This window comes from Cenococcum geophilum (assembly GCF_001692895.1).
Source record: "Cenococcum geophilum 1.58 unplaced genomic scaffold K441scaffold_53, whole genome shotgun sequence".
In the NCBI taxonomy this organism is placed as follows: Eukaryota; Fungi; Ascomycota; class Dothideomycetes; order Gloniales; family Gloniaceae; genus Cenococcum; species Cenococcum geophilum.
In genome coordinates, this window is record NW_027137611.1 from 545770 (window position 1) to 562240 (window position 16471).

General features: G+C 37.7%; 5 protein-coding genes across 5 annotated transcripts in view; all 5 read right to left on the reverse strand.

Annotated features, from left to right (window-relative positions):
• K441DRAFT_582478 (ankyrin) overlaps positions 1–162 on the reverse strand; it is a gene marked incomplete at both ends in the record, with an annotated part of 591 nt that extends 429 nt beyond the window's left edge. Inside the window, one exon of the mRNA XM_067644460.1 lies at positions 25–162. Within this exon, the coding sequence (XP_067499288.1) occupies positions 25–162 (138 nt within the window). The remainder of the gene's footprint in view (positions 1–24) is intronic.
• A 99-nt stretch (positions 163–261) lies between these two features.
• Positions 262–510, reverse strand: K441DRAFT_410169 (uncharacterized protein; the record flags this gene model as incomplete). The annotated part of the gene is made up of 1 exon (XM_067641508.1): positions 262–510. A coding segment is annotated over one exon (249 nt), but the record flags the coding sequence as incomplete, so codon positions are not given.
• A 6-nt stretch (positions 511–516) lies between these two features.
• K441DRAFT_699583 (uncharacterized protein) lies at positions 517–2180 on the reverse strand (the record flags this gene model as incomplete). Its single annotated transcript, XM_067653169.1, has 7 exons — positions 2026–2180; positions 1908–1963; positions 1673–1726; positions 1584–1608; positions 1344–1417; positions 959–1028; positions 517–898 (listed from the first exon to the last, which is right to left on the reverse strand). The coding sequence occupies exons 1-7, from the start codon at positions 2142–2144 to the stop codon at positions 517–519; spliced, it is 780 nt and encodes a 259-aa protein (XP_067499290.1). The 5' UTR covers positions 2145–2180.
• A 105-nt stretch (positions 2181–2285) lies between these two features.
• K441DRAFT_582560 (uncharacterized protein) lies at positions 2286–2468 on the reverse strand (the record flags this gene model as incomplete). Its single annotated transcript, XM_067644465.1, has 1 exon — positions 2286–2468. One exon carries the CDS (start codon positions 2466–2468, stop codon positions 2286–2288), a length of 183 nt encoding a protein of 60 aa, XP_067499291.1.
• Positions 2469–6226: 3758 nt separating this feature from the next.
• Positions 6227–6382, reverse strand: K441DRAFT_582367 (uncharacterized protein; the record flags this gene model as incomplete). Its single annotated transcript, XM_067644455.1, has 1 exon — positions 6227–6382. A coding segment is annotated over one exon (156 nt), but the record flags the coding sequence as incomplete, so codon positions are not given.
• Positions 6383–16471: the final 10089 nt, after the last annotated feature.

Consider the following 16471-nt stretch of genomic DNA (forward strand, 5'->3'; position numbering starts at 1 on the left):
GTTGTCCTTCGACTCGACGTCGACCTTGCCCGTCTCGAGCAGCAGCTTGACCACGGCCTCGTGCCCTCTCTCCGCCGCCCACGATAGCGGCGTCCGACCGTAGGTGTCCTTCGACTCGACGTCGACCTTCGGACTCTCGAATAGTAATTTGATTATATCCATTAACCCAAAATATGCGGCATAATGTACACCCTGAAAATCTTTGGGAAAGCCCTGGCTATATTTACGAAACTGCCATACTTTAGGAACAATAAATAAGGCTTGGCTTGCGCATGATACTTTGCGCTTGTCCAGTAGAAACTTTAATGCCAGATCATGGAGATTGCGTCCGGTTTCTTTATGGATATAATTCCCCACGTTTCGAGCGGCATAGTCAAGTAGTGTATTTTCCCTCAGTCGACATTCGAATAGTTTATCGGTAGAGCAGTAGCCCTTACTAAACACATCAAGCGATAAATACTTGAGACATGCTATTCCAATATCCCGTCGTGCATCTGGGAAATGTTCTGCGCCGCTTCATTCGAGGTATTCTTGAGTGGTTTTATGAACCAAGCCAATAACATTCCTTTCTTCGTCGATTTTTACCATCCCCGCACAGGCGTTGACGATTACGCTCTGGGGTGTTAAAATCTCCTCAGAAATAGATCGATCATCAGGTTCAAGGTCATCGACAGCTATGGCATGTAGGACTTCCTCGAGTTGGAGAGGCCTAACGGCGTACACGATCCAAGATAAAGCCCGCATGGCAAGTATTTTAGTAGGCTGTTGCTTAATTCTCTCCATAGTTTCGTTATAATTATCATCGAGTGTCGCTGGTAATTCACGTAACGCCTTTTTAACAGCTCTAAGATTGGTCTTTGAAGCTAGAGACTCGACATAAAGTCGCGCGGCCAGAAACCTTTAGATATGTCAGTACTCTAAATAAAGGGAAATACGAATAAAGTAGTACAGAACTTACATCCCCCTAGCTTTCAATACAACTACTTGCAGAATATCGTTTTGGAGGTTAGAATCTAGTCGACAAAATCCTAATAAAAGATGTTTAGACTTGACCTGCGCTTAAACGTAGGATCTGATGTCCGCCTCGCTAGCACGTATTTCGATGCGAGTCGATCCCGCTAAGATTCCTGCAATGTCGTCGATATGCCTTGATGTATATAGCAGACGCAGATTGGAGACAAAATCCTTTAGCTTGGTAAGAAGGTCGTTCCAAATAATCTCCCCTTTTCTATTGATGCATTCATCTAACGCATCAATAATAATATACACCTCGGAGCATTCTTTAGTTAAAGATTGAAGCAACTTCAAATACTCCGCACAGGTGGGTGTTGTCCCCTTCCCACGGTGCTTTTTATAAAGAGTGCGTACGTCCCCTGGAATGGCCTGCCTTCGCTCTACTAACTGCCGGACGATTGCGCTGATAAAGTATTCAATTGTTTATAACAGATTCTCTTTGTGGTTACAGTAGATGAATGTAAGCCCTATGTCTTGGACGGGCAAATCGTTTTCAAGAAATTCGACCACAGCCGACCTTAATGGTCAATCTTATTGCTCATGCTTGTTAATATAAAGGTTCTACTTACGCGAGCACAGTCTTGCCAACACCAGCTGACATCTGGTTAGTTTTTAATTGATACAGCTTTGAGATTAGACTGATGCAAGCATAACTCACGGCTTCCTAGGCACCAAACGGTCTCTTTGTTTCCCTTCGCCCACTCAAGAAAGTCTAGATGTTCAAGCAGCCATTGCCCAGTTCCAGTTTGTTTTTAATTAGACACATCCGCCTGCTTTAACCAGAAATTTACCGATAATAACCAACCAAATATGCTTTAAGTTTCTTCGTCTTAACTGCTCGTTAGTTATTTGTGTTGGAAGAAAGCCAAGAAATTATCTGGAATAACTAGTACCTTTTTGCCAGCGTACAAGCAAATTAACTTCGTAGCGAATATCTGAGATACCGCCGCTAGACATTTGAATTAGCTTAATCTTTACGGAACATCACCAACAAATCTTAGGTATACGAACACTTGTAGGACTTGTAAAGCTAGATAAAGGTTTGAACGAGCCTCAGAAACAACTCGTTGGATTTTGCTTAGCGTTTCTTCTCTAAACGGATACAACGCTCTCCGTACATGGCGTCGCATTACGGATCGCGCACCTAGCTTAGGTGATTCTGTGCCCTGTACTTTTCTTAATTCGTCTTTAAGCTTCTCTAAAGCCCCATTAATACGGTCAACATTTTTCTCCACGCTATCCTTTATACTCATATCAAACGTGGCGGGTGGTTAGATAGTCTTCGATAGGATCGTTAAAGTTCTCTGCAGGCTATCGAGCGATGCACACATATCTAAGATATCACTATCTTGGTCCTTCCAGGATCCATAGTACTTCAGAAGTCCCTGCGTTAACTGTATGCCGAGCGAAACAATGCCAACAACACTGCCCGCTACACCTAAAGCCTCAGCCATAGTTAAACCCCAAACCGAGCGGATAGAGAGGATGTAAAGAATAAGAGTTTTGCCAGGTGGATCTAAAGAATGCAGTTTTGCGGTCTCTCTTCCGTTAAGATCGCCAAATGACAGGTTATAAGCGCGCAGACCGCCCCGCCTTCGCTGGGCAGTTTCGATGATTTATGCAGCCTTGACCACGTCAGCGGTGCAGGCAACCAATGATAGCTGACTGATCTAACCCTCCTATTTTCTGATTCTCTTCTTCGCTAGTTGGACCCTAGCAATAAAAGTATACTGAAAGGGCGGATATGTGCGAGATCAGGAAGGTCTAGACGCGTAACTGCATATGGGCTAGTTCAGCAGGTAACTGTGTTAATAACTGGTGGGGAAAGTTTTTAGGCAACACTTAGGGCGGAAGCCGATTCCGCTAGTAACTGTACTCTACTTTCAGTAACTGATTCTCTACACTCTTCTGGTTATCGAGGTATACATTTACAATAAGTATTGATTAGTGATCACACTTCTGGCTTTGCCGCCCTTGCAAGCTGAGAATTTTGGCAGCGCTAGCAGGGAGGGTGCCGACCCGCTCTGGCCACACCATTGTAAGCGCAGCTAATCGTTGTTTCCGCAGGTGGTAGGTCTACCCGAGTTGTTCTCCAGCCATACGCAATGGTAGATCCTGTGTCAGTGGTATACCGTTTGACGTGGTGGTAAGAATCATACGGTTTATTTAAGAGATCTAATCCCTTAACCCGCTGGCGTCCACGGAGTAGATGGTTCGTGCAGAACACCAAATCCAAACAACGCAGTCGATTGCATTGATCTAATTGGCTGATTCTTATCGATAATGCGTGGGTTAAGGGATGAAAGCTGTTTGGTTTCGAAAGTCCATACTAATTGTGAGTAAATACCTGGTAGAAGAATTAAACAGATTCATGCTGTACCAGGTAGGAAAGGTATTTATTTGCAGCAGTGGCTTTCAAAACAAGATGGTACATTGTCCTTTTGACGTCTCCAAGTTTCACCGTTACTGAATACAGATGCAAGTAAGAGCACGCAATTCTGGAAAGACCACTTACTCTCTTATTAAAATATTAAGATTGTAGCCGAATTGCCTAAGGAAACTTTCCGGCCGCATGGATTATATGCTGCTCCGCTTGTCAAAACAACCCTTGACGGCTTGGCCGGACCGCAAAACTATCATACCCTGAGAGCCAAGCTTCAATGACATGACAGGCCCATCTAAAAATGTTTATTTAACTTCTTTGCTGAAGCTGAAAATGGGCTTAGCGTACATTCTTGTCCTAATTTTTGGAGTGCAAGATGAAAGTTATCGGGCGACATCTGATGTAGATTGCCTAGCACAGGTATAATTGGGGTCTATCGCTTCTCAGTAAATCTTGGCAGGAACGGGTTTTCATGCTTGCCCGGTGGGTATCCCTAGGGTCTCATGCCAGATCCTAGAGCCTTGAAGGTTATCACAATTACCAAGACGGCAACGTCGACAGCAAGCGTGGTATTGTCCACCATCCCGGATTTAGGCATGGAGATCTTGTATTTGTTCTTTGAGTTGGTTGACTGGCGGAGGCTTCGATACAGTAATACAACAGGCACTCAAGATCCGGAGTTTGCACCTAAGTGTGTCAATTCTAACTCGGAGTCCAGGCAGGCAAGTCAAGCTCTTCTCGAAGAGTGGAATTTCCTCGCATTTCGGGAAAGGCATTAGATGGCGTGAAATAGAAGCTTCTTACCAGGTATTCAGGCAGTAGTAATTGATAAGTGTTTATCACTTTCATTCGGCTTGCTGCTGTTAGCCCCATAGATATAAAGCTCAAATCAGGTCAACATGCAAAGTAGGTAACTTTCCACTGGGCAGGAAGATAGTTGCGATTACGGGAGCAGCTACTGTTGGTGTCACAGGGTAACTCACCAATGCTACTCGAGTAGACACAGTGAATGTTGGTTGTAAAGCTTGTTGTTGAGAATCAGGGGGTGGGTAAGGAACCTAAGGTTCCTCACCACGCTAGTGCCGCGGCGACACGTGACGACACGTGACGACCGCTTGCCTCATTCCCGACACTAGCAACTCTTCTTTTATAGTTACCATCTATATATACTTATAGATTGCTACTATATAAAGATATAAAGCTAAGGAGAAGAAGAAGAAGAAATAAAGGGGAAAGGGTAGTGTAGGTATCTGTACAGGTTTATGCAAAGATGTTAGTTCCGCTTACCGCTCTTAGCCGAGCCAATAGCGATTTTTTATCCCGGGGATGGAAAATCCTAATTGGCTAGCTTAACAAATAGCGTCAGTAGAATCCTACACCGCCACCTAAATTAATTAGGTGTGGCGCTCTTAGTAAGAATCTAACTAATTAGATAACTTTAACCGGCGGTTAAAGTTCTATAAAATCTTAACTTCTTTAAATTTCCCTCTTAACCTAACCTTTAACTTATATATATAGAGTATTTATATTAACAAACGTCTCTAATGCCTTATTTGGGTTTACCTTTATTATTATATTTACTAGGTTATCTTAGCTATTAATCTATTAGATTTTAAAGAGTTCTTAACGCTTATAGGACTGCTAAAGTGCTATAATATTAATTATAAGGCGCTTCTCCTTTATGGTACTAAGCTTAACTAAATACTTATAGAGGGAATATAAGTTAGTGTATACGATTATAGGGATAGCAGAAAGTTTAAGTTAATCTATAATTATCTTAAGGGTAGTTCTAATTGCAATTACTATATTAACACCGCTAACTATTCTATATATCTCTAACACTAGAACGCTTTAAGTAACGCGCTTACTTTTAGTTAAGTTCTAATAAATAAGATTACCGTAGATTGTAAAGTTATTCTCTCTAGTAGATTTATTCGCAATAATAGTCTTATATCTTAGCTAGGAGCTAAAATCTTTATTATTTATAAACGATTTATTAATAAATACGAAGAGCTTAGCGGTAGGAAGATTAATAGGCACGTAGAGTAGTCCTTAATTAAGATAGTTTATTTACCAGAAAAGACGCTTATTTAGGTTAAGAATATTATCCTTAGTTAGTTCCTAGTGTTAGGCGGTAATAAAGAGATTAAAGGAAGCTTTAGGTTAATAGATAGAAGTAATATAAGCTCCGCAAGCGCGTTACTCCACATATCCTTACTTTAAAAAATTAATATTAATAACGTTAATCTTCTTACCTTAACCCTTCTGGCGTAAAGTAATAGAATTCTTATTTAGGGAGAGGATGCATCTATTAAAGAGCAATAGTGTTATTAAATTAAGTCTTTCCTTTAGCTTTGCTATAAGGTTTACCTTTATTAGCTTATCCTCTTTAAGGGCTAAGAATTAGTCGTCTCCTAAGATAATTATATTATTAGTTTATATGCCAATAATTCTAAATAGAGTTCCTATAGTTATAATAAGGAAGTAGGGATTAAACATAAAAGTGGTTATTAAAAGCTTCTCTTTATAGTGCTTACTATAAGTAGCCCACTAATAGGTTCCTGCCTCTATAATTCCGTATAATGGCTTAAAAACAACTATAATTATATCTTTAGGATATTAGTGGCGAATTTACTCTAGAAGATATACTAATATTAAGCGCTAAAGGTGCGTCTCTAATTAGGTGTAGGCTTAAGTAATATCTTATAAATAAACTACTATTCCACTCTTTATTAAGGAGGGAGCTAGTGTAATAATAACTTGCTAACTAGCTCGTTAAATTATAGGAGATTACGTAAGAATTACCTCCTTACTATTATTATTATAACCTTAGATAACAAGCCTTAATTTCTTAAATAGGGCGTTAGTAGCTTTACCCTTAATTTTATTAACCATTCTTAATTTAAAGATACGAACTCCATTAAACTTAATAGGGTTATATTTCTTAAATTTAAAGACTCCTCTTACAATAAAACCGTTAATCTCCTATTTATTAGATGCTTAGAAAGGAGCTCCTAGAGTTATAATACAGCCTTCTTTTTAGAGCTGTTTTGCAAGCTTAAAGTTATCCTTCTCTTTAGCTATTATAAAAGCTATTAATAACTTATCTCTACTCTTAATAGCGGTAATAAATTGCTCTTTAAAATCTATAAGATATTAGCAATTCCGTAATCCCTTTAGGCGACCTCTATTATATTATAGTTGTAGCACATCTACTACAATTATATTAGAATTGTTATCGCCTTCTAAAGCACATTAATTATAGTTCTTCTCTAGGGTATTCTCTAGGGCATCCTATAAAGGCTTAGAGCTATTATTCTTATAATAGGGCTTAATAATAGTTAAGTGGAATTAAGTGGGTCTATAGGGCATCTAGAGAGTATAAGTTTAACTATTAATTATAATAAGTTTATATAGGCCTAACTATTCTCCCTTTTTACGCTATACGCGTACCTTAGATTAGAGCGGTAGATTAAGCGTAGTTAAGGTATTTAGGCTATTTTTTATTCCTAGTACGTTATTAACCTAATACGTAGCGTAGAGACGTTGCACCTCCTTTATTACTTTATAGATAGCCTTAGCTTATTATATAATAGAGGGAGATAGTGGAGAATTATTAGTTATTTAAAGGTAGGCGCTAAAGACTAGCAATATAGGTACGAGCCTATCTAGACCAGTGGAATTATTAATAGCCTTAACAGCCATCTATAAGATAAGCTCTTCGCTAGTGTCCTCTAGTTCTAAAGAAATAATCTTATATACTTAGCGTAATGGCGTATAGTATTATTCTACTTTTCTAACGTTATTATATGCCTTAATAGGGACTTCCTTAACCTTAATTTTTATTACCTTTGCCTATTATTAAAACTCTATAAATAAGAAGTTCCTTCCCGCGTTATAAATGATTTAATTAGGGGGTCCTAGGTAGATATTAATCTAGTATAATTAAAGAGTATTCTATGCGTTCTTAGCTAATATATTCTTTAGGAAGCGTGCGGCTTAAAAGGATATTAAGAAGTTAATAACTTAGAGTACTGGCTTACCGCTAAAATATATAATATTAATAATAATATAAAAGTTAAAGTTATAGTTATCTTTAAGGGTAAACTTAAATCGGCTAGGGGACTTCTAGTTTATTTAGTAGTAATAGTAGTACTTTATAAGATACTTAATTATCTTAACCTTAACTTTATAACCTACTCGCTAAAGAACCCTAAGTAGTTAGTAAACAGATAGGTAGCCAAAACGACGGTATAGTTAACGTAGCTCTAACTTAGTTAAGTGGCTTTAAGTAATACTCCTTTCTAGCTATTAAAGGAGTAACTAAGGGTAACCCTACTTACGTATAACGGGCACCCGATTATCTCCCTAAATAAGTATATTCTTAAGGTTATTAAGCTTAATACCTAATTTATTTATATCTTGGATATAGAATAGAAACGGGGTATTTACGGGAATAATATGGAAAATAATATATCCTTATGGGGTTTAGACCTTAATTATATTAAGAGAGATTATAGTACCCTTGCTAAAGCAAATTATATATTAGCCTACCGTTAATTAGTTAATCTAAATAGAGCTATTAAGCTACTAAAGAGCTTATACTTAAGGTTCTCCTACTATAGATACTCCTGCGGCTCTAGTATCTAGTATAATACTATAGAAGATATTTACCAAGTATTTATTATTAAATAAAAACGCAGAACTCTCCTTTAGCTTATTAAAGATATCTAACTTCATAACAGAATAAAGCGTAGATTAGTTGTTAAAAATAGTAATAGTTTATATACCATCTACCTTACTAAACTCGGTGAAGTATTGGTTAGAAGGGTAGTCCTTAATTTCCATATCTATAAGGAGTTATTTAGCCTTATTAACCTTACCCTTAAGATCTTTTATACCTTTATATTAAACTAGGAAGCTTTAAAAGTAGGCCGTAGTAACCTTATAGTTTCTAACATTTCTTATACTCTAGTAAAACTTATTATATGCCTCTTTTCGTCTATTAAGAGGGTGCCTAGTTAACTAGTAATTTGGCTTCTTATAAATATAACACTTCTTCTAGCAATTACTTTAAAATGAACCTCTATAAGGACCTCTATAATTACCTTATAGTTGGCGTTAATTGTACCCTTTACCGTATCCCCTACTATAATATGTTTAATTAGTCCAGTTATAGTCATATTAATTATCTAGGTTAATTAAAGTAGGTTAGGGTTAGGCGTTAAATTACTATACTTCTTAAGAATATAGAGCGGTGCTAATAGAGGATCTTAATTAAGTATATACTCCTTTATAAGTATTTACAAAATTAAAGAGAGTAAGGTTGTATTCTTTAATACCTTAGTATATACTAATAACTTAATCGCGTAGGCTAAAGTCCTCTTAATATAATTTAGATAAACTATACTAAATTATCTAAAGTTAATTAAAGAGCTTTTAAAGACAATTAAGCCGAGAAATACCTAGGTTTATAGCAATGATTCTTAGGAAGGTAGTCTCTCTCTATTCCAATATATACTGTTACTTATTCTCTTCTATTTTAAAATAGTATCTTAACTTATATATTATACGGTTAAAATTATACCCTTTTCCTACTAAACAATTATAGTAGAAGGTGCTGGCGCGGCCTTTAAGCATAACGGAATAGGTATTATAATATTAGTTAGGTTCTAGTCCTACCTTCTAATAATAGTTATAGAAGATGCGTAGCTTTAAATTAAGGATATTATATAGCTCCCCGCTAAACTTCTTTTCCTAGTCTAAATAGAGCTTCGTAAGATCTATAAGTAACTTTAAGATGCCTCTAAGTGGCGCTAGGTTAAGTTAAGATTACATTAGAGATTAAGGAGGTGGGGATTATATTATAGGCTATAGTGGGGATATAGAGCTTAATAAAATAGAGTATAGTACTTAATCTTGCTATAGGAGAGTTTAAAGGTTATTAAGTCGCGAAGTAGGGGGTTTTAGAGTAATAGAACTAGAGCATATCTCTAGTGGCATATTACTTAGATTCCATCGTAAGTTAAGCTTCTTTATAGTGCGTAGTTAGTGCTTAATCTCTTATAGAGTCTATTTATATTCTTTTTTTACTTTAATAATATGCTCCTAAATATTATCTTTAATACTTTCCCTATCTATAGGGATAAATACTTTATACTCCTAAAGGAAGTTATAGAAGTCCCGTACGAGATCCTTATATATAGGAACCTATATTTTCTTTATCTATTTAATAAAGTCCTCCTTTATATAATACTATAGTATAGTATTATCGTATTCGCTATCTTTATAGTATACCATACGGTATAATAAGAATCCATTTAACTCCTTTTGCTTAGCGGTTATAAAGTTAGTTATAGGTCTGTCCTATATCTCTAGGTTAATATCTTTTTTATACTTCTTTAAATAGGTTAACGCTATAATAATAGTTATTTAATGTGTAGAGAGTGTTAAGAATGTAGGGATAGCGTACTAGTAGAACTTTAATAGTCTAGTAGAGCTAAAATTGTTATAAGGTAAGGGCGCGCTAGTACTGCCTTAGATGCTAATAGAGGAGTATAAGGGCCAGAGAGCGCGTTATTAACGTAATTTTAACGTGGTAGGGCCGCTAGGAACGTGGCAGAGTGTTAAGAGTATTATTTTTAACGCGTTTTAGACGTTAACTTAAGACCTTAGGTTTAGTAATACTTCTGACCTAAAGTACTTAACCAAATCTTCGTAAACGTGGTTGTTCTACGTAATAGACGCAACTTAGTATCTCTTAGTACTTAGTAACACTTCTATTACTAGTTTTCCGTAAGTCTAAGGTAGTATAGTATCGCCGGGATCTATTCTATATAAGCGCATATAGCACCCCTACACGAGACTATCTCTTCTATTAAAAACCTTGCTATTCTATAGTTGACTGTATATTTAACCACTGATTAGTGTTAGTGTTATAGGGTAACTCACCAATGCTACTTAAGTAGACATAGTGAATGTTAGTTATAAAGCTTGTTGTTAAGAATTAGGGGGTAGGTGAGGAACCTAAGGTTCCTCACCACGCTAGTGCCGCGGCGACATGTGACGACACGTAACGACCGCTTGCCTTATTCCCGACAGCTACAGAAGGTTATCTTAGTTAACTCATCCGCTTCGCCGAGGAATTTGAGGAGGCGGCTACCCCCCTACTCCCGCCCTACTTTAGCGCCATAGGCCATCTTATGCAAACTTATAAGCCAATTAGATAGTCGCTCTAACTTATGGGTACTTATTAGCTAATAGAATGCCACGCTACCCTCTACCACCCCTACTACCCTAAAAATTCCTTAGCGTAGTGTCTAAGAGATTATGGGCGCACGTTTAGTATAAACTAGGTCCTTTTTCTAACGCGTGTTAATTTTTAATAACTCTAGCAGCGTGAATATACTAGCTACAGTTTTAGTACGCGATATATTTAAATTGTAATCTCTTCTTCTATTTAATTATAATAATTATAACTAGCTAACCACTGTATTAGGGGGCAAGATACAGCCTTAAAGTTTAAAGACGCGTTTTTAAAACTGGTCCCTCTCTACTAGCCGTATTAAAACAACGGTAGTACTCCACTACTAATACTCTGTTTCCTTCTAAATTTACAAAGGTACCTCTTTTATCCTATAATAACTAGCTTACCTAATTAAAGTATACCTATACTACTATCGTGTTGTGTTCTAGCAGGCGACGCGGTTGCTGTGGCACCTTTAGGGTACTTAGCCTACGTTAGAGTACTCTAGTAATGCCCTATAATATTTTAATAACTTATAGGAACTTATGCGAACTTATGCGAACTTATACGAACTTATTAGCTAATTAGAGGGTAGGAAATAGCAAGGTACGGGTTAAAATTAAAGAAGAAGTTAAAGAAGTTAGATACTTGGAGTCGCTGGTATAAAGCTTATATCGCGCCGCCACCTCTATTACCTCCACTAGCTACACACATGTTAGCTAACTATAGTTCTATCCCGGAGATACTTTAGTCTATTAAGAGGCTATACGTAAAGGAGTTACCATTGGTTATATAGTAGGCAGCGCGGTTAGAGAATATAGCATTCTAATATAAAGTTATAGACCTTTATCTTTAGCGAATTATTCTCCAAACTAGTCCATTAGTTAAGGATTTTAAGCCGCGCTATAAGTAAGTGCGTACCTTGCGTTGGTTAATATTTAGGAAAGGCGATACCCTTCTAATTACTCGTACAGGCTTTAGTAAAAGCCTAATCTTCTATACGTATACGGTTTTAACGGGTAAGATTACTATCTAGATTATTCCGCTTAATAAGCTGGGTAATAAGTAATTGGATAATATTAGGAAGATAGAAGGATGTAACCCGGTTCTTATTAATACTAAAACCTAGAGTTAGGAGAAGGGACTAATTACTTAAATTTGGGAGGGAGTATATACTTATATTCTGCTTAGTCCTAAACAGGCATTAACTAAGGCTTTTTAGGATACTCTAAAAGAACCAGAGTTATAGTCACGAATTAGGCTAGTTGCGATTAATAAGTGCTATCTTATTAAAGACTGGGAGAGCTTTTAACCGGCTTATATAATATTAGGCGAATTATAAATAATCCTCCGCCTAAATATAGTCTGGTTTACCTGCTCTGCGACTCTTAATAAAAAGGTAGAGAGGCTAATCCTATTAGAGGCCGGATTCCAAGCAGTCGGCCGTTATTCTTACTAAACTAAGATTATTAGGACTTCTATTAATCGTCCAGATGTATTAATATCTGTCTACCCCCTACCTAGGAAAAAGGTTAATTTATAAGAGCACCTATATTTCTTATTAAATAATTGCGTTAATAATAATAGGAAGCCTACTCCGGAAAGAATACCAAAGATAATAGTTTTTATTAATAGGCGATTATCTATCTAGGCTATAGCTGTATACCTTTAGACTGCGTTACTACAAAAGGGGTATTTAATAGATACAGTAGACGAGGCTATCTATATTAGTACCATAGTCTAAAAGTTTACTGCTACTATATAGGAGTATAACCGCACTTAGCGGTATACTGAGTTTAAAACTGCTATGTCTAGCATTAGAATTATAATAGCTATAACCTTACTTAGCATAGGTGTAAACGTCCCAGATATTAAGCGCGTAATTATCTAAAAGATTTTTATTACTAAAAGCCTAGCTAATATATAGCAGTAAATCGGTTAAGGTAGATAATAAAAGGGTTGCACTAGTATAGGATATATTTTCCTTCTATACTAGGTCTTTAACACAGAGGGGGGAGATATACTAGGGAGGAAACCACTACTACCTAAGGTAAAGGCACTTACTTAGGCGCCTTAGAGGAATTATAATAGCTTACCGGCTAAGTATACCCGCAGCCAACTTATATAGAGCTTTACGCCTAGTAATATTAGCGATACTAAGAGCGTCGCTAAGAGTATTGCTAAGAGTATCGCCTCTAAGAAATTAACTATAAGCTATAATTCTGCAGTTATAGCTACTAGAGAGGATAGCCGTCTATTCTAGATAAAGGCTAAAATAGCAAGCCGTAAGAAGTTACTAGTTAAGTAGAAAGAGATGGTAAATAGAGTATATTATTAAAAGGCCTTTTTTTCCTTCTTAGGAGAGGACAGGTTGCCGCTAGCTATACTATAGCATATTATTCATGCCCCGGTAGATTAATGCTATAGTTATTATAACCCCTTAATTGTACCTAAGCTTACATTACCCCCTACAGCTCTAGCGCCGCTTTATTAACTATAGGCCGGTATACAGTCTACTATTACGTTAGAGCTTCTTAATATATAGGTAGCCAAGTAGGCTGAATTAATATACGCCAGCCTATACCGACAATTCCCTATACCGTTAGCGGCGTTTCTAGGCAAGGAGTACTACTAGTAGCTTTTATACTTATTCTATAGGGGCACAACCAACGCCTTCTAGGATAAACTTACAGCCAAATCTCTAGAAAGTGCGGCGCCCTTACTCGTCTTATAGTAGCATCGCGAGGCCTATAGCAGTTAATTAGTTAAGTAGCTAAAGGGTATAGTTAAGCTAGTTAGATTAACTAATAAAGAGGCTCTAGTAAAGAAGTAATAGGTAAAGGCTGCTTAGTAAACTAGGGACTCTAAGGGTAAGGTTTTATTAATACGCTAGTTACTTAGATCGTCCACGCCAAAGGAGTACGCAGCATACGTCTAAAGGTGGGATAATAGCCTTGCTATGCAGGTTGCTAGACAAAAGGCTATATAGGGTATAGTAAAACAGAGCGTAGTAGACGGGCCGTCTTCACCGCTTAGGACCTGGGTTACTAGTAGAATTAACAGATCTAGCCCATTATCCGCGTTACTAGGTATCCCGTATAGTATTAAGCGCGCGGCCTAGGTACTTAAAGAGGTCCAAAGGCTAATTTTAAGGCTAATAACGCCGATAACACCGCATGTTACGTCTATAGAGGGGAGCCATAATATTAATACGCCTGGCTCCTAAGATCCCGCAATTCTAAACTCCTAGGAGGCCACTACTTCCAATTTATATAACACTACAATTCCTAACTCCTAAGGTACGGTCGTTCTTAATTTATAGCTAGCTATCGTCCTAAATTTATAGGTAGATATTATCCTTAATTCCTAACCTATAGATATAGCTACCACCTAGCCGTATATAGCCTTAGTAGTAGGGGCTGTCTCTACGCTATTTTGGAAAAGACGAGGTAATACCTAAGGGGATTTACCTGCTAAACGTCGGACAGCCTTACAAGAACGGGATAGAAATATAGATATAGTACCGTAGGAGAGAGATATAACTATAGATATAGTGCTTATATTTACCTTAAGAATAAGGGCAGAATATATTAGAAAGGCAACGCCGAAGGGATAAAAAAAACTTCTTAATAGAGCTATAGATAGATAGGCTACTTAGCGTAACCTAATTAGCTAATAAGTTCGCATAAGTTACTAAAGGGGGGTTTAGGGATATTATAAGGCCCTATTAAGTAAATAAGCTATTAGTTCCTATTATAGCGGGTATTAATTAACCTATAGCGCATTCTAATTGGCTAATAAGTTTATATAAGTTGCTAGAGAGAGTGCTAAGGATATCATAAGGCCTATATAAGGAGGTAAAGGTCTATCCTAGCGTGGCGTAATTAGTCTATAAGATTGTATATATTAGGTTAGGTCTAGCGCCTTAGCTTATTAATAGTAAAGTAAATCCTATAATAGACCTTTACTTCTCTTTCTCTTCCTCTTTAGATATTTATAACACTATAATTTTTTTTAAAAGCCTTTAATGTCTCCTCCTACTGCCTAGGTGCTTGCGTATTTACTAAACTTCCCACTCTAAAAGGAGTAAATCCTCCTCTTTACCGCCACCCTCTTATATAGCTAACTAAGGTTAGGGACTATCCGGCGTCCTTTATAAATATTAGCCTATCTAGTTCTTAACTATTTAAGCGTCTTAAGGAGTTAGTAACTATCCTAAGGAGCTAGGAGATAAGCAGCTATACCTTCCTTCTATTTAGTAGACCTATATACTAACATTCTTCTTAGTCCTCCTCCTTGCCCATGCTGTCCTTACCCGCGCCGCCCTTACCTACGCGCCCTCCCTTCTCCTTCTCCTCCTCCTCTCCCACCTCCCGCCCCTTTCTTTGCGCCCGCTAGCCCCGTTACGCCCACCTTCCCCCTTAGCGGCAATAATAATAATAATAATAGTATAGTTAGCCTCGCTAGGTATATATACTATAATGCCTATTATATTAATTATTAGCTTATATATGCGTAGACCTATAACTTAGCCGCCTACCCCCGCCGCTAGCGCTGCTTTAGGTCCTTCCCTTCCTCTTACCTAGGTAGGCTTTTATACCACCTAACTTGCCAACTAGCCGCGTCTGCCTTAAAATTGGCAACTTTAGGGCAAGATTACAGACGGCTATACCGCCGTCTGCCAGGGTAAGTGGTAGTCGTCTTTCTAAACGGCTAACAGCGAGAGGAACCTCTTCTATATTAGGAGGATTATAGAAACGGAGCTAGGTAAGTAGCTCTATAGTGAGGATCGGTGCCTAGCTTACTAGGAGGGTAGTTAGGAGTACTAGGTCTACTCTAGGGTAGGCGCCTAGTAGGTATATAAGCTTAAGGACGCTTATACCCGCTGCTATATAAGGGCCCGCCCTAGTAAATGCTTTATCTTAAAGCGGGCTAAGCCTAAGCCCTAGTGGGTGTCACTAGCTCTGCCCCTACGGCCCCTATTACTAAAGGGACCGTAACTACCTCTACCTAGAGCTAGGGGTATAGGATTAATGGCATAGGGGATAAGGGGGTAGGACTTAGTATAGTATAGCGTATCTTTAGACTTTCTTTATAGGGAAGGCTTTAACCTTGTTTTAGTGAAAGCTAGTATCTTAGAAGGGTCTAACTATAAGGCTTCTCGCGGGTAAGCTTTAACCTCGCCTAATTAGTTTAAATCCCGTATAGGTGAAGAAGCTTATATCTTAGGCAGGCCTAACTATAGGCGTTATAAGCCCTATAGATTAGGATACGCGGACTTAGCCTCTATCCCTAGAGAGAGAGTAGGCTTAGCGGGCCTTTACTCTGGCGGAGTAAGAGGAAAATAATAAGTAAGCATAGTAGGCCTCTGCTGGGTAGGAGATTAGGTAAATAAGCACGGCGGGCCTCTGCTTTAGATAGATAATAAATATATAAGTAAGTATAATAGGCCTCTACTTATAGTAGAAGTAGAGTAAGCATAGTAGGCCTCTACTCTAGGTAGAATAAATTTACTCTCTTATTCTGCCGTTAACCTACTGCTCTAATAATATAATATAATTGCGTCTATTACTAACGTATAAATAAAGGCTAGTATATAGTTGCTACACGCGGGTAATAGCCTCTACTCTTAGTAGGGGTCTATTAATATAAGCTGCTACTACTCCGGATATCTCCTAAACTCTTATAAATTTATATAAACTTATTAGCTAATTAGGATAAGGCTAAGGGCTTAAGGATATTATTATAGCTTAAGCGGAGGCCCTATGTTAAGATGTCTTTTATAGGTGCTAGCTGCCACTCCTTATTAAGTTCCGCTAATATAGGCC